General features: G+C 37.1%; 1 protein-coding gene across 8 annotated transcripts in view; it reads left to right on the forward strand.

Moving 5' to 3' along the window:
• CC2D2A (coiled-coil and C2 domain containing 2A) overlaps positions 1-23,097 on the forward strand; it is a 65,945-nt gene that overhangs the window by 24,198 nt on the left and 18,650 nt on the right. For all 8 annotated transcript variants that reach the window (XM_074822149.1, XM_074822150.1, XM_074822154.1 and 5 more), the window contains 11 exons: positions 1,671-1,811; positions 2,240-2,396; positions 4,411-4,646; positions 5,551-5,728; positions 6,872-7,028; positions 8,141-8,288; positions 10,534-10,672; positions 11,421-11,624; positions 17,792-17,884; positions 19,812-19,903; positions 21,636-21,803. In XM_074822149.1, the coding sequence (XP_074678250.1) occupies positions 1,671-1,811; positions 2,240-2,396; positions 4,411-4,646; positions 5,551-5,728; positions 6,872-7,028; positions 8,141-8,288; positions 10,534-10,672; positions 11,421-11,624; positions 17,792-17,884; positions 19,812-19,903; positions 21,636-21,803 (1,713 nt within the window). The remainder of the gene's footprint in view (positions 1-1,670; positions 1,812-2,239; positions 2,397-4,410; positions 4,647-5,550; positions 5,729-6,871; positions 7,029-8,140; positions 8,289-10,533; positions 10,673-11,420; positions 11,625-17,791; positions 17,885-19,811; positions 19,904-21,635; positions 21,804-23,097) is intronic.

Raw genomic sequence — 23,097 nt, forward strand, 5'->3', positions numbered from 1 at the left:
TAGGTCTTGAGTCCTTTAGTTTAGTGTCACGCTATTATGAATCAGGAGAAACTAGCTGAAATCAGTGAGATCAGTGTTCCATAAGTAATGGGAGATGAGTTTGGCTGGGATTATTCTAGGGCTTTTCATATCTGTAATTCTTTCTGGCTACAGCTCTGTTGTTGGAAGCTGTTACACATATGAGGCTCAGATGGGCTCAGGAATTTTTACTGTCATGGTGTTTAATACTGACTTGGACCACATATGTTGGTAAAAACATCTGACCTGCCTTGTCTCTCTTTTTAATACTGCATTTCCCTGATGGTCACTGTAGTACACTCATGAGAAATTACGAATATAAAGAGAGTGTAGCATGGAAAATAATCTAATTGTTTCCTCCACCCTCCAATAACATAACTGATGTGTACTCTTTGCTGTCTGAAGATCAGAGCTGTAGTTTTCCATCGGTTTGAGGAAGAAATGTCATCTGAATACAGAAAACTTTTGCAAATTAGCAATTTCAGCCCTACTGTCCTCGTTTGCTGAGGATGAAGCCAAAGTATGCTGCGGATCGCAGGTTTCAGGCTCATCTGACTGATGTATTTTAGCAGACATGATTCTCTACTGAAAGGTTCTGCTTCCAAATTGAATACATTAGATAACTGTAATTACTGACCTATATGTTCCTCATGTCTTTAAGCTTCATCTTCTAGCTTCATCTGGTAGACAAAGAAGAAAAGGTTGTTAAGCTGTATGGATAAGTAATATTTAAACTGCTAGCTAATGAAGTGGAGAAGTTACTCATATTGCTCTCTGGAAAGTCTATATTTCTTCTTTGTTTATTGTTTTTTACTAAATTTGCTTATGCTTTTAAATAATGTATGATGTATTTCTTCTCTCAGCTTTAACTCAGCCTTCCTGTCTTCCACATTCTTTGAATACAAGTAGTAATGTGTTAGTTTACATCTTTTTTTTTTTTCTTTTAAAATCACATTATTTTTACTAGACATGTTTAGCTAACCAGGATAGTACTAGAAACAGTCTGTGCTTGTGCTGCATAGACATTTACATCAGAAGTGTGTGTTGGTCATTAAAGTGCTAATGAATAGCTCTTTTACGAACAGATTAGAGAATGGAAATGTGAAACACCAATTCTGGGGGGAAAAAAAAGCCCTGTTAATTTTGTTTGTGTTAAGAATCTTGTAGGGCTGTCAGAAGACTTGCATTACTTCATACATTACCACATTACTTCATCTCTGCAAGTCCCTTTTACTGGAGTTAGAAGCATGTTAGGTTTAAAACATATTTTGTAATGTATGATTGTAATAAGCATTACTTCATAGCAGCAGATTAGGTTTCCTGGGCTGTTGTTTACATGAATTGACTTTAAAATGTTTTTAATGATGTACAGCTGTAATAAGCCTTTCAGAAAACTTTGAAATCTCTAGAGAATGAACTGTAATTGAAGTCAGATTGTCCAAAATGCAAGAGACTAGAGTACAGAAGGAAATCAAATCCTGCCATCTTTGAGTCTGGGGTTTATGCTTCTTGGATTTAAACCACTGCAGCCATCATCAATCAAATTGAAACCCACATCACTTGGCTTTTGGTATCGCAAGTTTTCATTCTATTGTTCCTCTGAGTTATACAATTCTGATTGATTTTGTGCACATGTATATATATATTTCCAGGCAAACCAGAAGACTTCGTGATGCTGAACAAGAAAAAGACAGAATGTTGCTTAAGACCATTATAAAAGTTTGGAAACAAATTAAATCCCTCCGTGACTTTCAGAAGTTTACTAACACACCCATGAAACTTTATTTGAGGAAGTATGTTTTGATAACACTTTTTGTATTTCATTTGCCAGCAGTGGAGTTTTAATAAAATTAATCAATTTGGGAAATTACAATTCTGATACAAAGGGTGCAGAAGTAAGAATTTGAATAGTGTCTGGCACTGGTTGAGCCTGACTCTATTCTTTTTGAGTTTGGGGAGGAAGGAAGGTTAAAATTACAAGTAATTACTGTAAGAAAGAAATTTCTATAAGCTAATGAATAAACAAAAAGTAATTGTATTCGTTCTGGATAGTAACTATCTGCTATCAACTCCTAAACTATCTATGCTATTATTTTTAAATAGAACACACTTTTGGTATCATGAAATTAATTCATGGAGAAGTATATATGTTATATATTATAGACTTAATTGGAGCCCTTATGTTAATTTATATAATGTGTTGGTAACTGTTGTTTTGAAGGGAAGAGGTTGATCAGAAATTAGATGAAAAAGCATATGAAGCAGAAATTCAGGCTGAGATAAATGAATTGCTAGAAGAATGTATGGAAGAATATGAAAAGAAAATGGAGGAGTATAAAACTGAGCTACAAGAGTGGAAATCCTGGAAGAAGATACAGGTTTGTTTAAATCATTCAGTTTCACAAAAAATAAAATTATTACTAAATGTGTTTGAAAATTTGTCCTTCTAATACCAAAAAAAAAATACCAATTTCAGGATAGTTATGCATAAATTTTGTAATGTGTTTGCATGCATTCTGTCTTAGAATTTGTTAGTAAATTGTTAATTAAAAAAATCAAAATTTGCTAGGTTTTTATGGAGCATTGTCATCTTCCTGTTGATTTTTCAGTACTTCAGCAGTTCTTTCTTTAAATTTAATAGTTTTGCAGCATTCCCATTAAGTTCACGTCCTTCTTGCAAACAAAGAACATGAATTAATTTTGTGTGCGTGTGTTTCTAATGAACAGCAGTTGATGTCATCTCGTGTAAATTTATGGTCAGGAATGTCCCAAAACTGAAAAATTCAGTTAATATACTAGCCTTTTACCTCTGAAAAGCTTTATTGCTAATAATCTGTACTGTAGTTAAGTTGTCAGTTGTGCTTCAAGGGAATGTTGACAATACAGGAGCTAAAACGATACACTGCAACAGGATGTTCTTTGAAATAGCCTGTGGCAGTGCCAGCAAAATCAGATTTGCTTTCATAGTTATGTGGCAGTGTACTGGATGCCTCAGGGTAGTGGTGATTATACTTGAATATAATTACTGCCCAGTTTGAACACTTTTTTTGGATACCAAAGCAAAATTAAGGAAATGCTTCAAACACTGTTTTCAAGAATCTAGTGCAGGGGAAGCTGATCTGCAGGTATTGGAAATTCCTGTTAGCAGAACACAAGTGGGCACATGACTCATTAGTACTGTGTCAATTCACTTGTGGGGTAAGATGAATAAATGTAAACCTTTAAAGTGAAGGCAGATAGTCTTGAGCATTGATCCTAACAGGAGCTGTTCCTCTACCTCTAGACACTTATGCATTCACAAATACCATGGGAGTGGTTCCAGCCAAAGCTGTCTCAGCATCTTTTTATTGTGTTAGTTGCAAACTGTCTTGAGACTGAGATGACTGTGGTTCTTTCCTTTTAGAGTGAAATGTAGTACACAGACCTTTCTTTCATGCCCAGAAGTGCCTTACTTTATTTTACTCAAAGTGCTTTTTCTGTTGATCACTGCTGGTGGTGTCTTACTATCACAGATCACATAAATCTGAGAAAGACACTAAAGGTAGAAGAGACTAGATAAATTTAAAAGCAAATACAAGAATAAAAAGGGTAACATAAAATTAGGCCAAGAAAGAAACAATATTTATTCATAAAATATGTGAACAAATTGTTTGGCTAAATACTTCAGTTAGTGAGGAGAAACTGTTTGCTTTCCTCACCTCCCTCTCTTTTGCTTATCGTCTCTTAAATAATAAAGTGGCTGGTGCTTCCAAGCAAGCTGTACTTCCAAGTAATCTGTAAGTCTGTGGAAGGAGGAACTTGCTTGCAGTTGTTTACAGCTGAATATGCACATAACACTGGAGTTGTGCAGTTTAGAAGATGCTGAAAGGGATGCGGTTGTCTGTTTATTCTTCTGTTTGTCATAGAGGAAGGGAGGGGATCATTCTGCTCATGCTAAAGATACTGCTAAGCTAAAAAGCTAGTGCTCCAAAGTTTGTGGCACATGTGCATTCACTTTGTCAATGTGTATGCAGATAATGTATCTCAAAGAACTGTGTCTACTGGTTGAGTAACCTTCCTTCAATCCTAACAGAATGCATGTGGTAGCTCAGGCTAAATGAGAAGCTGCTAGCCAGAATGTTCAAGAAACATGTTTGCTTTGTAAGATGGTTGGGAAGGTTAAATAAATGTTTTGTTTGAAACGGATTATGTTTTTGAAGCGTATGAATGGAATGCACTGCTGAATTCTGAATCTGAAGTAGTACTATGGAATGAGAGAAGTCTTATTTTTTGTGTGGTGATTTTAAAATTATACAGTCATTTCTCATACATGTTTATCACTTGTGAATCAAGAGAAGAAAACTCTACTGATTGAAACAAGTTCAAGAAGAACATTATTATTTTTATATGCAGAAGTCCAAGAAGAAAAAGAAGAAAAAAGGCATTCATGAAGAAGAAGAATCAGTAGAGGATTGTGATCCTGGTGAGGAACGTGTAAAACCCATCCCACCTAAAATGGTCAGTAGCCTGGAAATAGAGCAGCAGGTAAGAGAAAAAGCTGAAAACTGCAGAAGGAAACCCGGAGTGCCTGCTCTAATTCCTGAACTAGTCCTGTCAGGAAGCATAACTCCGACTGAGCTGTGCCCTCGGTAAGATAAATGTTGGTGTGCAAATTACTTTGTTCATGGTTTTGTGCTGTTATTTATTAATTAATTGACTGTACAACTTCAGAAGCATGTGCTCAGCATTCTGTTTAGCCTAGTGATAAAACTTCTGCTTCTGAAGCCGAGATAAATATTCGTTTTCAAGTCACATGTAACCTTGTATATAGTGGGCTTGGAGAATGCGTGTCTACACACTACCTTTGAACCTTTTTATGTTCCTTGAACATCTGCATAGGACAGTGGTGTATATATAAAGAAGTTGTTTTCAGTCTAGAGTCTAGGTCACTTCTGGCAGTACCACTCTCACTGTCCTTTACGCCAGGTCTGTGCTATAGTCGACAAAGGAAAAATAAAGAAATCGCATAGTAAACCAGAGATTTCACTGGATAAAATAAGTAAATTTACTTGTTTGTGTTACTTTCCATATCTACGCATGCAATTTAACATACATCTAACAGATTTTAGTTATTTAAAAACTGCTTTGTTTCATACTTGTTCAGCAAATAGCCTCATTGAGGAATATTGCGTGGCTGTTCTACTTCCAATGACTAAAAACTTCAAAACATTAACTCAATTTGTTATCATTTATTGTGCTTTGGAGGAAGGGAGTAGAAGGGAATGTTTCCCTAAATAACTCCTTTTATATGGAGGTGGCTTTAGTGTATCTGAAATTTGACCTGTTCATTTTTAAATCATTTTATATTCATGAGAAGATAAAACAATTGTAAATGATAGTTTTAAAGTCATTCCTGTGTAGTGACATTTTTAGAATACCGTCTTTATCTAGTGACTCCTGTTTCCCCTTGAGGAATCACATTCTCATCAAAAATAACCAAAGAATAAAAATGTTATTAAAAATTATATGACAGCTTGTTTGACATATTTACAGAGCAGAAGTTTTGCGACGAGAAGATGTGAAGAAACGCTCCGCATTTATAAAAGTCCTTTTCAACTCGAAAGAAGTATCAAGGACTGTTACCCGACCAATAAGTTCAGATTTCAGAGTTCACTTTGGGCAGATTTTCAATTTACAAATATTTAATTGGCCAGAAAGTTTGAAACTACAGGTAGATAATGATTTCTCATAGTAACTTTTGAAAAGATTATTGAAATGTAATTACTCCTGTAATGCTTGTATTTTGGTCTATGGTAGCATTGCAAAGACTGAAAAACCTGTGAAAGACCCATTTTAAATCATCAATCTTATAACCTTTCCTTGCTTCTCCAGTCACAAACTTTTAACTTTGCTGCTACGTTTTTGATGCTTGTGCTTTTATATATATATATTTTTAAAAATCACTATGGGCTGCATGGGGGAAATTAAATAATTAGGACATGTGATTAAATATGTTAGTAGAGCAGCCTCTTAATTTTAGAAAAAGTGATTTATGTTGCAGATAAACTTGCCAAAATGGTCATCTTAAAACATTATTGTCCACACAGTAGAGTCGTCATAATGTTTGCTGGAGGGGGATAAGAAAAAAATTAATTGCTAGTAATGTCCATCACGGCACTTGACTTGATCAACAGTGCAGTTAAGTCAAACTACCAGCACCATTCCACATATGAATTAATGAGTCACATGAATAATTTTCAGAGCCAATACAATGTATTTTTAGTCAAGATCCTACTTCTGTTCAGTGACCTTTTTCTGTTGCATAACTTACCACTGGTAGTTCAGAGGAAGGTGTATACCTCTTGCCTGCTCCATTTATGTAACACACAAATTGAAAGGGAGAAGGAATATCATCTTGGATTAAAAATATCTGAATGGAGAAATCACTTACATCGTTCTATGCCTGCAGTACTGCCAGAACAGGGACTGTGCCTTTCCCTTACCACAAAAGGCAGGGTGAATTAGTGAGGCAGAATCCCTCTGGCATGTTCACCTGATGCCAGTGACTGTCACAAGCACTTATATATTGTACAGTGATGCCCTTTAAAGCCTAGAGTTTGTCATACTATTCTCAGGTGCATTAGAAAAGTGAAGAGGATATACTTGTAAGAAGAATTCAGACCAAGTTAGCTGCTGGTAGCTGAAATGTCTGCTAATTGGGTATTTTAGAAAGTAAATTAATACAATTAACTTAATTATTTCATGCTTAAGTCACAGTAAAACCTTTTGTCCAAATACCCCACAATATGTTTTCAACTTCTCATGAATACATGTGTACATTTTTTACTATGTCTGTCACTATGTTTTCTTCTAGATATATGAAACAATGGGTATGAGCAGTACCACCTTGTTGGCTGAAGTGTTCATACCTGTTCCTGAGACTACAATTCTGACAGGCAGTGCTCCTATGGAAGAAATAGAGTTCAGCAGCAATCAGCGTGTGACATTGGACCATGAAGGAGTTGGGAGTGGTAGGGACTATCTCAATTCAGTGTTTCTCATTTTGCTGAAACCATGTAGCAGTAATAGGCTGGTTTAAGTTTCAGAGTAAGTTCTGTTAAGAGCATTTACAGCTTCTGTATCTGAATCTTATAAAATAGTCATGATTCTTATTATTGAAGTTTGCTGTGGAATTTTTGTCTCTTACTAATTTTAAGATGTATATAATAAAAATGTGTGTGTTTATTATTTGGCTTGTAGTGTTAGTGGAGCTCTACCAGCTATAGGAGGTGTTTGGGGTTTTTTAGTATTTAAGTAATCAGGCCTATGACACTGCAGAGCAAGCAGATGGTATTAATCAGTATAGCTCCAGTGATTTTAATGTTTTAAACCACTGAAGAACTGGCTGTGTAAGTGTATATGCAATGTAATTTTTTGTCATCCTATTTGCTTTGTTGATGTGCTGTAACACATTTTATCCCTGCAACTTCAGAAAGGTAAAACAAGGGAGAGATAGGAAAAGGGGAAACAAGAATAGTACATGGTAGCATATGGAACTTTCAAGTTTGTGTAGTAAGTTTGAACAGCATTACAAGATGACTTTGACTTGCATAAATTTGGCATATATGAAATAGAAGTCAAGCTAGAGCAGAAGAATAGGTAAAAAACTGTGCAGGAAAGAAATGTAAAAAATCATTACAACAAACGTGTGTGTAAATGACATTGACAGTGATAACTATATACAATTGTGTATCACAAAGCTTTTTCAGTCATGCATAATTCTTTTGGCTCTGAATGTCTGTTTCATTAATAACAGTATACTGAATCTGAAAACTACCAGAAATATTAAATAGTGTGCATCTGTGAAGGAAAAAAAACCCTTTTGCATAGTTTTCAAGGCATAGCCTTTCCTTCCAACCCACATGGAAAGCCTTTCTGTAGGTAGAATAGAATCTTTCACTCCTTTTGTAGAGCAGAGTCCTTCCCCACAACATGCAGCATCATCAAGTTGTTTCACATTACACCATTTATATAAAGGCACGGGTTATTTGACTACTTGTTTTCAGCAAGTATTATTAAAAATGTTTAGACATTGTGTTTTAATGCATAAATATACTACTTTGGGTTTTGCCCCCCTTGATAGGTGCATCCTTTTCATTTGAAGCTGATGGTAGCAACAAAATGACTTTAATGACCTCTGGGAAAGTATCCAATAGTGTCTCTTGGGCAGTTGGAGAAAAAGGAATCCCCTTAATTCCTCCAGTATCTCAGCAAAACACAGGAATTCCAAGGTAATATGATATGAATTTTCAGTGATTCATGGGAAACTGATTATACTAGTATTTTTTAAAAATAGACTTTCATAATCTTTTTCCTTAAGTTGAAGTATTTTACTTTGCACCGTAACCCTCTGCAGATATCTTACGGTACGCATTTTTGGAAAAATGATTTTAGTTAGAAATTGTATCTTTTAGTATATTGTTTCTAGACAATATTAAAGTTACACTCAAGGTGATTAATTCACTTTTATAATTTTCTAATAGAAGAGATAAATATATATTGGCAAGGAACTTTCCTGTAATTCCACTAAGAACAGAAGCTCCAGCTCTTTCTTAGCCGAAGTGAATTTGGGGAGGCTACTGGGACATGTGCTTTAAATGCCTTTTCTGTAATTAATGATAAAAATTACACTGTGGAAGCAGTAGAAGTTAGTATGGGGGCTTGACACTGTTAGTGAATTAATCAGTGAAAAATTCTCATCTGTTGGATCGTTCCAAGATAATACTCTTTCATTATTTTTTTCCATCAGAAGCCTGTTGACCTGCAGAAATTAGTATATTATTCCATTCAGAACAATCTAATTTGCCCTGTGGCTGCAAGTTGGATATTGTAGATTATTTGTCCATTTTGTTGCTTTTATATAATTTCAATAAAGTCAAGGAGGTGATACATAAAGTCTGCTTTTGTAATGTTCTCAGGTAACTTCACTGTAAAGCCTTAAGAGTTTCCCCATACTTACTAACACTGAGCAAGTACCTCTTCCAGCTGATTAGATTCTGTCAGATTTTTATTAACTTAGAGGCTAGACATTGGCATCCAAATCACTGTTACTATTTTTGACCCAAGCTGCAGCTGTTAATTTGCTGATCATCTTATGAGTAACCTGCTGATTTCAATGAGACTAGAATATCATGAGATTAAAACATAAGGGTGCATTCCCAAAGGCTAACTTTAAACTCGGGAGACTAATCGCTATAGTAAATGGAAAAATGGGGAATTTCAGAAGGAAGTTAGCTGTAAAACACTCTCTGAATCACCCTCTAGAGATGAACAGCCCTCTGTGACTTTCCATTGTCTGTTGTGAACGTCGGAGACAGGATTTTCATGCCTAAAGTTAGTTTTTGCTGTCCATTAGCTTTTCAGCACAATTGTGATTCAGTGTGTATTTGTTCAAGACTGGTGCTTAAAGATACAACCTTGATGTTACCGCTTTATCTGCTGCTCCAGTAACTGCTGGATATTTGGCTGATTCTAACCAAGTGCGAGAAAGATCCATGAGTTCTTAAAGGTTTCTTGAAAATATCCAGCTAAGTGGAGAACAAAGACTCAAATTAGCGCCCCTAACAAGAGAAGGGGCAACATCCACCTTCTGTGGTATTTTGGCTAATAACACCCATGTCCTGCTGTATTGGGTTTGTGTGGCAAAGTTTTGTTAGTGGTGGGGCTTCTGGGGTGGCATTTGTGAGAAGATGCCAGAAGCCTGGCCAGCAAGTCAGTGTACAAATGGCCTCCAGACTCCCTGTCATACTTCCTTGTCTACTGCAAATACAAGAAAGTGAGCAGGAGCATCCAAAGGATAAGGAGTGGAGCTGGGACTCATAGTGTCAGGAAGGACTAAAAGCAGGACTGCACCACAAGGGAGAAGGCTGCCAGCACAGGCAGTGTCCTCGCCAGCCAGCATACAGTCTTACAGGAGCTGGACGTGACAGGCAGAGCAGGGTGCTGGCAGCAGGCCCAGACATGGCGAGGGGATGAATTGGGCCCCAGGGTCTATCTAGAAAAAGCAGGGAAGGAGGCAGAGACCCAGGCTTACAATGCAGGTTGAAAGAGCCATCCAGAAGACAGGTCAAAGACAGGATTGAAGACATAGCGCAGGCAAGGACTGTACACCTGAGAAGTTCTTTTCAGTATGGATTGTCAAATGTTTATGTTAACTTTCATGCTGTAAAGCAATTTATTATCTTACTTCCTAGTAATCAGCAACATGGAATAGTGTAGGTGTATTATAAATGTGTCAATAAGCGCCTTACTACCTTGTATAAAAGTTCTCTTCCGCAAGTTCCTTCATATTTCCCCTTTACTTTCCTTTGCAATTCCCTCAGTTGCATAGCTACAACTAAGAATTGCATAGTGGAATTTACTATTCAGCTTGTGGGGAGCTTTTTAGGGTTTTTCTACAATTGTTTTAAAAACTTTTTTTATATTGCTAAATCATATGTGGTTTAGGTATAAGTTCTGTCAATTCTGTCTTTTTAGTGCTTTAAAAAATATAGACGCTATTGCATCCATTGGCACATCGGGCTTAACTGACATGAAGAAACTAGCTAAGTGGGCAGCAGAAGCAAAACTTGATCCAAATGACCCAAACAATGCAGCTCTGATGCAGCTGGTCATGGTAAGTGGCTTTTTCAGAGCTGTAGGGCTAACGGACCTATGAAACACCTAGTCACCAGTACCTTCTCAGGCAATGTGCATGCATGCCAGGGAGGCAGTAGCACTTGAATTTGTGATGGATGTACTTGTGTGAGTGTTAAGAAGCAAAATGTCTATTAAAAATATGATTTATTAATCCATTTAGAAGTAGGTTAATGATTTATTAATGAGTATGATTTATTAATCTGTTCAGTAGTACTCTAGTGGTGAAAAATAGGTATATGGAAATACACAAACTGATTAATTTATAAAAAATGCAGATTTTGAGTCTGTTGTTTCCTTAAAGTGAAGGGGTATTCCCAGTGTACTTGTATGGTATTAAATAGGACGTTGCTCATTAATGACAATTGCACAAAGAGATCTAGTGTGTTGTAGAAGTTGGGGCTTTTCTAAACCTCAAATTGAGGAGCTATTTATATAGCTGAAGTTGTGTAAATGAATTGTCTTTACAGTACAGTTTCATAGGTTACTCTGCTATGTTATAGTTTTCCTACTATTTAATGTTTTGTGTTCTTAAATGTATAATCTCATATACTTTGCTCAACAAAAACCTACTTTAAAACACTTAGTGTTTCAGTCTCAGTTTGATCCATGTCAATTGCTTTTGCTTAAAATGAACATCTTTGCAATATACATGTAAGACTTACAAAAGTTATTTTATAGATGTGTCACTTTGTATGAAAATGTTAATAATTTTTTGACTAATTTAGGTGGCTACAAGTGGAGAGGCACACATTCCTGATTTCTTCAGATTGGAACAGTTGCAGCAAGAATTTAATTTTGTTTCCGATGAGGAATTTAATAGATCAAAGAGATTCCGACTCTTGCAGCTCAGAAGTGGGGAGGTGGCAGAGTTCCGAAACTATAAGCAAGTCCCTCTGCATGAACGAGAAATCAGTGAGAAAATCTTCCAGGTAGAATGTTATTCAAGATACTTCTCTTCTAGTTTTAATGCTAATAATATTTAACTTGCAATTGAGTCAACTGGTCCCTTTAAAGTATGTACAGCTATGCTGACATGCAAAAAATCAGAATTTTATTCCTTTAGTATTTTCTAGTGTTACTTTAATCTAACTAACATAGCTTCATTCCAAGGCCATTTTTCCACAGCTATACTGTAGAAGGAGAAAAATAAAACACAGCAACTGCTGTAGACACAAATGTTCTAAGAGTGGGTTTTTTTAAAGGCAAGAGACTTTTTTTTTTAAAAAAAGTGATTTTAAATATAGAAAGAAAATGCAGATATAATTCAGGTTTAGGCTTATTAACTTTTGAGCCTTTTCTGTGGAGACTGCTGGAAGCAATGACTCTAATGAGAACTAAAACCTTTTTATGTTTTACTTACAGCCTATGTTGCAGTTATTTCTGGTTTAGTACATTGTTCCAATTAGTTTACCCTGTCCTTGCCTGTCTGTTAATTACCTTACTGAAATGCAATGTGTGCATTTTTTATTTGGGTCATACTTCAATTATTTTTAATCTCAACTCCATTATTACTGTTAAGTCACACATTCTTTTGTTCTTTAGCAATTCATGTAGCTAAGGATCATTTTAGTGTGTTCATTGCCTTAGCAGGATCAGAATCATCTCAGATTCTGGCAACTCCTGCTTTATCCCTACTTCTTACATAAATTTCTTTGAAAAATGCCCTTTTTCCATTTCTTTTGGATTATATCTTTTTTTAAAAGATATTTATTAATTCAGTCATGTCTAGCTCTTTCCAATAAATATTTTTCCTTTTTAAATTTTAGATTAGTTTTGTATCTTTTATTTAAAGATGTGCCACATCTTTGATATACATTTCTGATCCAGGTGATTTTACGGACTAACTGTGTTCATTTCAAGTTACCATTCAAAATTGAAAACCATAGTTTAAGAATTGTTTTATTTGGTTTTTCCATTAAGGGTAAATTGGATAAACCCATGATCATCCATTCCAAGTTCATTTTATATGACATGATCTTCAAAACTAAGTTTAAAGTGATATCGTTCCTAGTTGGTTTACTAGCTCTTTGTCAAAGAAGTCTGAAAATTCATGGAATCGTGGAAATACTGTTTGGAAAATACTGTCTGGAGGTAATCTAGTCCTACTTTCCACTGAAGTGGCGGGACTGTTGCCAGCACTAGATGAGGTCAGCTGTGTATTTGTCTAGCCATGTCCTGAAAGGGAGATTCCACCGCCTTTCTGGATAACCTGTTCCAGCGCTGCACTATGCTTCCAGTGATTATATAAAAAAAAAAAAAATCATGTCCAACCTGAGTCTTCCAAGTTGTATTTAATGGCTGTTTTCCCTTGTTATATTGTCTGGAACTACAGAGATGAGTTTGGCACTCTCTCCTTTGTAACTGCCCCTCAGATAGTTGTGGGCAGATCCTGAATTGCTCATTAATCTCTTCCTCGCCAGATTAATTAAGTTGAACACTTTGTCCAGTGCAAGAAAGACACTGAAATACTGGAGCAAGTCCAGCAGAGAGCTACCAGAATATCTACAGGTCTGAAGCACATGATGTACGAGCAGAGGCTGAAAGGCCTGAGTTTGGTTTGGCCTGAGCAGGCAAGCCTAAGGGGCTATCTTATTGTGTCCTTCAGGTACCTAGTGAGATGGTGGCAGCAGATAGTGTAGAGAAAACAGAGCAAGACTTACCTTAGAGGCAAGACGATGATAGACACTTCCAGAGAAATTCGAGTTAGATGTAATGAAAACATTTTTCACAAAGAATGTAATCAAATTCCAGAACACGTTGTCCAGCAAGTTTGTAGAACTGCCATCTCTAGAGATACTGAAAATTCAACTGGCAAAGGCCTTAAGCATCCTGATTGGAGTTGTTCCTGCTTTGAGTGAGTGTTTGGACCAGATGACCACCAAAAGTTTCTTCCAACCTACATTATTCTAAGATTCTGACCTCTTCTTGTAGGTCATATACTCTAGGCCTCTGACTGTCTTAGTAGTCCAGTTTCTCCACATGCTTCTTGAACTGGCAGCCTGCAGCTGGACATGATATTTCAGGTATGCCCTCATAAGTGCCAGGTTGGAGGAGCTAGTAGTTTCCCTTTGTCTGTAGGCCATGATACTCCTAATGTAGCCTGTGGCTTGCCTTTTGCCAAGAGAACACATTGTTGGTTGCCATTAAACCCCCAGATTTTTTTTCAATATGGTTGTCATTCTGCTGGTTGCTTTCCAGTCTGTGCCACCACAGGAGTTACTCCACTCTCAATAAAGAATTTTGCCTTTTCTTCATTGAGACTTCAGTTGTCATAGTCTTCAATTATCAAGAGTCCTTTAAATTGTGGTTCATCGTGATGAATACAGTGACTTATATTAACTGCTCTTCCTAATCAAGTATTGTTGGCTAAATTGCTGACAGTGTATTGTGTCTCCTCATCCAGGTCACTGGTGAAGATACTGAGTAATATTGGCCCTATAATCAATGCCAGGGGTACTTTTTGCTAGTTAGAGGATGCCAGCTGGACACTGAGCTATTGATCTTACTGTTAGAGCTCAGTTGTGCATCCTGTTTTCAACCCAACAAGCAGTCCATTCAAAACCGTATTTCCTCAAGTTGTCCCAGCCAGGAATAACTGCATTCTACTTGTTGACAGTGGTGATATTTTCAATCTATTTCAACCTACAGAGAGTGGAGGCAAGGACATAGAGCCTGGGAGGAATACAGAGAAACTGCCTGAGGAGCCAGGAATCAGGTTAGGAAGGCCAAAGCCCTGTTAGAATTAAATCTGGCCAGGGATATCAAAGGCAACAAGAAGAGCTTCTGTAGGCTTGTCAGTGATAAAAGGAAGACTAGGGAAAATGTGGGCTGTCTCCAGAAGGAAACAGGAGACCTGGTTACCTAGGATGTGGAGGAGGCTGAAGTACTCAATGACTCTTTTGCCTCAGTCTTCACCGGCAAGCGCAAGTCTTCACCAGCAAGATGCAGAAGGCAAAGGCAGGGACTGGGAGAATGAAGAACTGCACACTGTAAGAGAAGATCATGTTTGAGACCATCTAAGGAACCTGAAGGTGCACAAGTCTATGGGATGCATCCGTGGGTCTTGAGGGAACTGACAGATAAAGTGGCTAAGCCACTATCCATCATATTTGAGAAGTCATGGCAGTCTGGTGAAGTTCCCGCTGACTGGAAAAGGGGAAACATAGCACCCATTTTTAAAAAGGGAAATAAAGAAGACCTGGGGAACTACAGGCCAGTGAGTCTCATCTCTACCTGGCAAGATCATGGAGCAGATCCTCCTGGAAACTATGCTAGGGCACATGGAAAATAAAGAGGTGATTGACAGCCAGCATGGCTTCACTAAGGGCAAATCATGCCTGACAAATTTGGTGGCCTTCTGTGATGGGGTTACAACATTGGTGGATAAAGGAAAAGCAACTGATGTCATCTACCTGGACTTGTGCAAAGCATTTGACACTGTCTCGCATGACATTGTTGTCTCTAAATTGGAGAGACGTGGATTTGACAGATGGTCCACTTGGTGGATAAGGAACTGGCTGGATGGTCGCACTGAAAGAGTTGCAGTCAACGGCTCAATGTCCAAGTGAAGAGCAGTGATGAGTGACATTCCTCAGGGGTCAGTACTGGGACCAGCGCTGTTTAACATCTTTGTTGATGACATGGACAGTGGGATTGAGTGCACCCTCAGTGAGTTCACCAATGACCCCAAGCTGTGTGGTGTGGTGGACACGCTGGAGGGAAGGGATGTGCCATCCGGAGGGACCTGGACAGGCTTGAGAGGTGGGCCTGTGCAAACCTCATGAAGTTCAACAAGGCCAAGTGCAAGGTCTTGCACATGGGTTGAGGAAATCCCAAGCACAAATACAATCTGGGCGATGAGTGGATTGAGAGCAGCCCTGAGGAGAAGGACTTCAGAGTAGTAGTGGATGGAAAACTGACTATGACCCAGCAAAATGCACTTGCAGCCCAGAAAGCCAACCGTGTCCTAGGTTGCGTTAAGAGCAGTGTGGTCAGCAGGTCGAGGGAGGTGATTCTCCCCCTCTATTCCACTCTCCTGAGACCCCACCTGGAGTACTGTGTTCAGCTCTGGGTCCTCCAACATAAGAACATGGACCTGTTGGAGTGAGTCCAGAGGAGGGCCATGAAGATGATCATGGGGCTGGAGCACCTCCCTTATGAGGGCAGTCTGAGAAACTTGGGGTTGTTCAGCCTGGAGAAGAGAAGGCTCCAGGGAGATGTTTTAGTAGCCTTCCAGTACTTGAAGGGGGTCTATAGGAAAGATGGGGAGGGACTCTTGGTCAGGGAATGTAGTTATAGGGTGAGGGGTAATGGTTTTAAACTGAAAGAGAGTATATTTACGTTAGGTATTAGGAGGACATCAGGAGGGAACAGGTTGCCCAGAGAAGCTGTGGCTGCCCCCTCCCTGGCAGTGTTCAAGGCCAGGTTGGACGGGGCTTTGAGGAACCTGGTCTAGTGGAAGGTGTCCCTGCCCATGGCAGGGGGGTTGGAACTAGATGTTCTTTAAGGTCCCTTCCAACTTAAACCATTCTATGATTCTATATCCTATCTCTATTCCTAAATGATAAACTCTGTAGTCCTATCTAAATCTGATAGTGGAAGTTTCCTGCTGTTGGTTAACTGTGGTAGGCAGATAAGTATCACACAGACGCTTGTTCATTTCCCCTCTCCCTCCCACCCTGGACAGGGGAGAGAATAGGTGGAGCAAAAGCAAGAAAACTCATGGGTTGATACAGTTTTATAAGTGAAAGAAAGAGGAAGAAGAAAGCAAAAACAAAAACCAAGTGATGTAAAGGCACTTGCCACCTCCCACTTGTAGACTGATCTCTAGCCAGTCCCTGAGCAATGACTACTTTCCCCAAAATCCCATCCCTTTCCATTGTACTGCTGATCATGACATTATATGGCATGGAATATCCCTGTGATCATTTTGAGTTCACTGTTCTTGTTGTGTCCCCTCCCAACTTCTTGTGCACCCCCAACCTACTTGCTCGGGGAAGGGTGGAAAAAGAGAGTGTTGACAGTGTGCAAGCACTTCCCAACAATAGTCAAAACACTGGTGTGTTATCAATACCATTTTAGTCACAAAGTAACAACAGTAGCAAAATGACCTGAAGATTAATTTTACTGAGTAGCTTTTACATAACTAGCTGTGGTTCTAAAGCCAACCTGATTTGCCATTAAGCTGCAGGTCCTGGGAGACCCCTGGACTAGTAGGCTCTGTGTTTTGCTTAGAAGCTGAGTGTCAGCTCTAGCCTCTTCCTAATTTATGAGACGCTTTCCTAAACTTGTGAGTAAAAGTTGCATCTGTCAGTACAGCTTTCATTGTAGTCCACCAGAATAGTAACCACAACCCTGAGAAATACTCCATCAACAGACTTCTCTCCAAGAACCAAGCGCTTCTCATAAATCTTTTCTTGTGGTGGAAACCAGTATTCATCTCAGCACCTCGATTAGGCTACAGACTCTTTTATGAAGCCTCAGGCAAAGCAAAATCTTCACACTCTGACTGCTTAAAGAGCTTTCACTTTTTCACAGTGTACAAATGAATGTTTTTATTATGCTATTAAATCTATTTCTTGAATATAACTTAAAAATAGCTTAATAATTGTTTCTCAACTAACTCCCCTACAAGCAGAGTTTCTTCCAGTATCAGACACTATGAAAACTGGTTATGTGTATTAAAACACAGTTCAGATTTCAGGTCATCTTCCATGAATACTGCATCACTTCTGTTTATGAAGGATTATCCCTATTGCAGCTGCAGTAAGAGAAGCCATTTCCAGTTCAAATGGAATTTCAGTTTACAGCAGCAGGTCAAAGCTCAGCTTTAGGAGAAGAGAGGGAAGTCTTCAAGTTATTCATAGTAATTTAAACCACATGAATCTTGTAACAATGGAATTCTTGTCTCTTCATGGAAGTTTAGCAATACTATTGCTGTATACATTAGCATTAAAAATAGCTTTGTAAACCTCTGACATCTGTTTTGGTTTACTGTGATCCATACATGAATATTAATGAAATATTTACCATTTTTCTTGTATGTAATAAAGCACTGAATATATATTGAATCACAAACTCTAGTAAATATCTTTAGGACTATGAGAAGAGACTGAAGGAGAGGGATGTGATTGACAGCAAAAATTACCTAGATGCACACAGAGCAGTTGTTGCCAACTACCTACAGAAGGTAAGCTGCAAAAAATATGGATCCACTGTATTTCCCTAGGCCATATGTTGCTTCTATACTTGGATGCTTCATTTCCAGGCATACTAAAAGCTGATTTATGTTTAAACGTGACCTACAGACACCTGTAAAATTCCAAGTTAGGCCTGAAACTGGTCAAATTGAACAAGTGGAGGTTTGTGTATGACTCATTTGATATTATTGAGAAAGATGCAATATACAAAATGACCAGCCGTTACGGATTTTTCTAGTGTTCTGTAAATTCTATTTTGCTTCAGTGTCCCAGAGATTTGTACTGTTGTGTCCCAGGTATTCACTGATTTCCCTTTCTTCCCTATTCTCCTTATAGCAAGCTGTGATGCAAAGGATTTAATTATCTCCGTGACAGTGGCCCTAACCACTGTTAGGAATTATTTAATGCAGTACACAGTGTCTTGTCCTGTAGCCTAAGGCAGAGGGTGTATCTTCCATCACATTACCTTTGTGTGGTATTAGAGTACCATTTTCTCCCCCTTATCTTGATTTAATTTATTTTTCTAGTTTGTTCATTCTGTTAGGATGATACTCTGTTTAATCCTTAGGGAATTACAGGAAAACATTGGTTATATAACCAAGAGAAGTTTGAAATTTCAGATTATTTTGGCAAAATAGCAAATACAAAACATGGCTACCAGTTTCTTACCAGTAGTGGAAATATCAAAAAGTGTATCACATCCTAGCTGGCCAGCAAAACATGTAATATGCTGATAAGATTGATTTGATGCAGGACAAAACAAATGGTCTGTTAGAAAGAATGGTTTGTTAAAGAATTATAGACAATGAAGAGTACTTAAATCTCCCAGGCAAGTGCCAAAGCCCAGATTCAGTATGATAATATAAAAAAATTATTTTTAACAAAGCTGTCATGTCTGTGTCAGCCCTGTATGTTTTGCATGGTATTTAAATGTGTACTCAAACATATGGTTTATGCAGCACACTGAATAATAGTATAGAGTACAGAGTAACATACATTATGGTACCTTTATTTGTCACTCTTAGATTAAATACAAGTAGCCTTTTTTAAAATAATATTTGCATATTTTACATTTATAAATTGTCAGATGTGCTTGAAAATTAGATTGCTCACATCAGAACTGAAATTCAGTTCACTCTGAAATGTGATCTTTATACACCTGTCACTTCAACACAAAGGTATAATAATAATATCTTAAATAAAAACTTTAAAGTAACAAAGGGAGATGTATTGCAGAAAATTGTTTGCTATTGCTGTTCTGCAACTGATCTTGTAATAACACAGTATATAAGGGCATTACTAGCATTAGTGGTAGGAAAAAAGGAGAAAGGCAATAAATACTCTGTCAGTCTGCTTCCACATAGTTGTTGGGAGAAGAGGGAAGACTCATCTCAGTGCTTCAGTCTATGATCTCAGCATAGAAATGAAAGGAACTAAGGATTTTAAACATTTATTTGAAATCATAGTGTTTGTAATATGAGTTTCACTGACTGCCTGCAGTACAAAGTATTGCTTTTATTCCCCATAACCAATACCATATAGATTTCTCTACAGCCTTTTCTGCAACTGCATTTAGACGTGGAAAAGAGATATCCGTTAGTGTTGTTTATTGTTGTGATTGATTCTGAGGATGAGCTGTAAGACTTCATTTTCTGATTATATGCTTTCATATGTTCCTATATCTGGCTAGCCGGTATGTTTCTAGAGAATTACTGTATTTGTAAAATGAGCTTATGGTATGTTCTAAAGAAATACCTGGTGGAAAGAAAATTTTCCTTGGACAGTGACTCTTTTAGAAGTGCGAAAAAATAAATAAGATATATTTGGATATTTTGTTTTTAATAGGCAGAATGCAAATATTTGCAATGGATTTGGATTAAAAGTATACTTTTGTCTCTTCTCCCTCCCCATTCACAGGTTCGAGAATCAGTAATAAACCGTTTCCTCATAGCAAAACACCATTTCCTTCTCTCTGACCTTGTCAATGAAGAGGAGATTCCCAGTCTGGGGTGAGGGAGCTATCTAATTTGTTTTAAACCAAAATAATTAATGTAAAACCATCTCTGTCTCTGATCTTTTTTTGCAAAGTGTATTGATGTGGCAGACTGATGCAATTTTGTGTTTAATATAATATATAAACTTCCAGTCACTATGTACACCTCCGCCAGTACAGACAGTGTATTGATACTCAAAATGCATAAAAACTTTTTTAAGAAAAAGTCTGGTTTTGGCAGAAGTAATGTGACAGCATGTAAATAAGATTTAGGAGGATATAATGCATCTGGCTGTGATCTGATAAGCTGACCATAGCCCTAGCTGGTGCCAGATTGAACGATTTCCAAATATCAGACAAGCATCAGAGGTAGTAACACTACTGCTGGTTCTATAGGTGATGCTTACTCAGAGTCAGTGCAAATGCCCTGCAAATAATGTGCAATAAATTTTTTTAACAGTAATTTTTCTTTATTTTACTTGTGTATTTCTGTTTGCTGTTGCTAAATGTCATATGCTGGATGTCATTTACTTTCAGAAATGTTACTGGGTTTGGAAAGTACTTCTTTTTTCTTTTAAGATTATTTTTTGTTTTATTACTTAAGCACTTTCTTTGAATTTTTGTTCCAAATCCCATGCTTGTTGATTTTGACACTTATCAGTCATCACAGCATAGATGACTCTTAATTAACGTTGCTCCCTTAAAATGTGTGTAAGTAAACAAGTTGTGAAAGATAGTTATTTTTTCTTTTATGTAGAAGTTGCTTGTGTTTGCTATGAACATGACACCCTTAAAGTACAGACAAAGCTTTTTCAGTCAGCAGTATAAACCTAACAGTCCCATCTGCTGGAAATACAGAGACTTGCTCTCTTACAAAAGAGTTCATCCTATTCTTTAGTTTGTGTTTTCACATCACAGAATGGAAAAATCTGAATGAGATGATAATCAGCTTTTGGAGTTGTTTAAAATCAAATGCTTCGTTTCTTATAATGATGACTAATTCATATTGGATTCTATTTGCTAACTTATATGGTTAGTGAATTTAAAATACACCATGATTTGTTTAAAGCATCTACTTAGTGAGATATTTCAGTAACTCATGGGTTTGTATTATTTTAACAGTAATTACTGTGATTTTTTTATTATGGAAATATAAGGAAATAATGCCATTGGCTATCAGTTTTTAAAGCAGATTTTGGAATGTCTGCAGTTAATATCAATGATGTGTAAAAACATACATCTGCTTTTTATTCTTTTTCCTGTTTGTTTTTTTTTCCTTTGGTTCTGCTTTGCCTTGGGTTATAAGTTCTGAGGGTCCAGGGTATGTTGTGGCATATTCATTCTGCTTCCCTTCTATAGCCTATTGTTTGTTGTACATAGCTGTGTAATTAGATTTTTTCGCCTATTCCATAGTGGTGGTTGTCATCTGCTAGATACCTTGTTTATAACACTGTAGTTTAGATCTGTCTTGAAGCTGTGTAATTGTCTTACTTGTATCTTACCTAGTTTTGGGAAAAAAAAACACTTTTTTGCACATTTAAGTTATGATTTTTGAAATATAAGACAGAACTGGACTGTGTCATACTAAACAATTAAAACATTTTGACATTTCATAGAGTTTTGTATGGCACTAACAGGAGCGTATATTTTCTTTTTCTGTTAGTGCATAATTTGCATGTGTTTCATGGAAACACTAGCATGCTGGATTCTATGCAAAAATGACTAAATACGTGTTTTATGATTATTAGTATTTTGGGACTTGGCCTCTTTAAACTGGCAGAGCCAAAACGACCATTAAAGCCAAGAAGAAAAGAAAGGAAGAAGGTCACAGCACAGAATTTATCAGATGGAGACATAAAACTGTTAGTGAACGTTGTTAGAGCTTACGATATTCCAGTGAGAAAACCAGTGCTGAGGTATGTTTAAATGCCTGTTTCCAGTACAGATTCATTTTCTGGTTGCAGCTGTTTTGAGGACGGCTGAAGCAACTAATGTTGAAATTCAGCCATTCATGTTGTTTTCATCCTCATGATAAAAACATACATACATTTATCTTTTTATTAATAATGATAAAGAACTGCTGGTTTGTAAGTTTGTAGAATAATATGAACATTTATCAATAATTGCTAAATTCAATAAATGTTTTACCAAAAACTGTATTCATCTGCTTGAGGAAAAAACTGGAAGATAACTTACAGCTTTGACAACTTTATAACTCTGGTAATATCAGATGAATTATACCTTAAGCAAGCTTGCTAATTATACTCAGGGCAATTTTAGTTCATAATATTTTCATTAAATACCAAAAATAAGTATTAAAAAAATTCAGTTCTTCATTGTGGGATACTATATCTGCCTCCTGAGTGTAGCATGTTGGTCATCTTCGTGAACTATTCATTTAAGTTAATGGACTGGGCCTAATTTGGCTCTGACTAATTTTAAAGGTGACCCTTACCTTCAGAGGTGCATTAAGGCAGTGCCTGTACTGCATGATGCTGTGTCATGTAGAGATACTGAGTTCTGAACACTGGTTCAGTTCCAGAAGCAATGTATTAGTGCAGTGTTCTCACTCTCTCCCAAAATGATTACACCTTGCATTTAACTCAGAGGTGTTTTAAAGCTGACCAATTACTGTGCATACAGAATTTAGCATCTTCTGCTGTTTTATCTCTTTACTATAATAAAGGTTCTGCTGGATTTCTATAAATAAGTTCATATTGAGAAAAGTAATTCATATTAGAAACATGTTGACAGGAAGGAAAAGATGAAAATTTCAATTCATTATCAGTATTACAAAAATAAATAAAACCCCTCCCAGTCTTTTTGCATTATATGATATCTTATTTTGAGCTGCTTTCTCCATGAATAGTTATTCTTTTATAATCTCTACTGTGGTGTTATTACGAAAAAAGTTATGCAGAAGCACTATAAAAATAAACGTATTAACATTTATTTCACTCATGGTTTGCTGATTGTGTAACATTCATATGGATTTAATTTTGTCATAGAGGCCTTGCCTGGATACCATGAAGTCTACACTGTTTATGAATTCTGTGGGGATTCATCTCCTTAAACTGAAAAACCTGTAGCTCATGGAGATGGTACAGGAGGAGGCAAAAAAAAAAAAAAAAAAGAGTCTGGGGTTGATAAGCTCTTCAGAAAAGAGAGCCTCCAGACACAAAGCACTCTTTTGCAATGAGGCTTACAAAA

This window comes from Strix aluco, chromosome 4, assembly GCF_031877795.1.
Source record: "Strix aluco isolate bStrAlu1 chromosome 4, bStrAlu1.hap1, whole genome shotgun sequence".
NCBI classification, from domain to species: domain Eukaryota; kingdom Metazoa; phylum Chordata; class Aves; order Strigiformes; family Strigidae; genus Strix; species Strix aluco.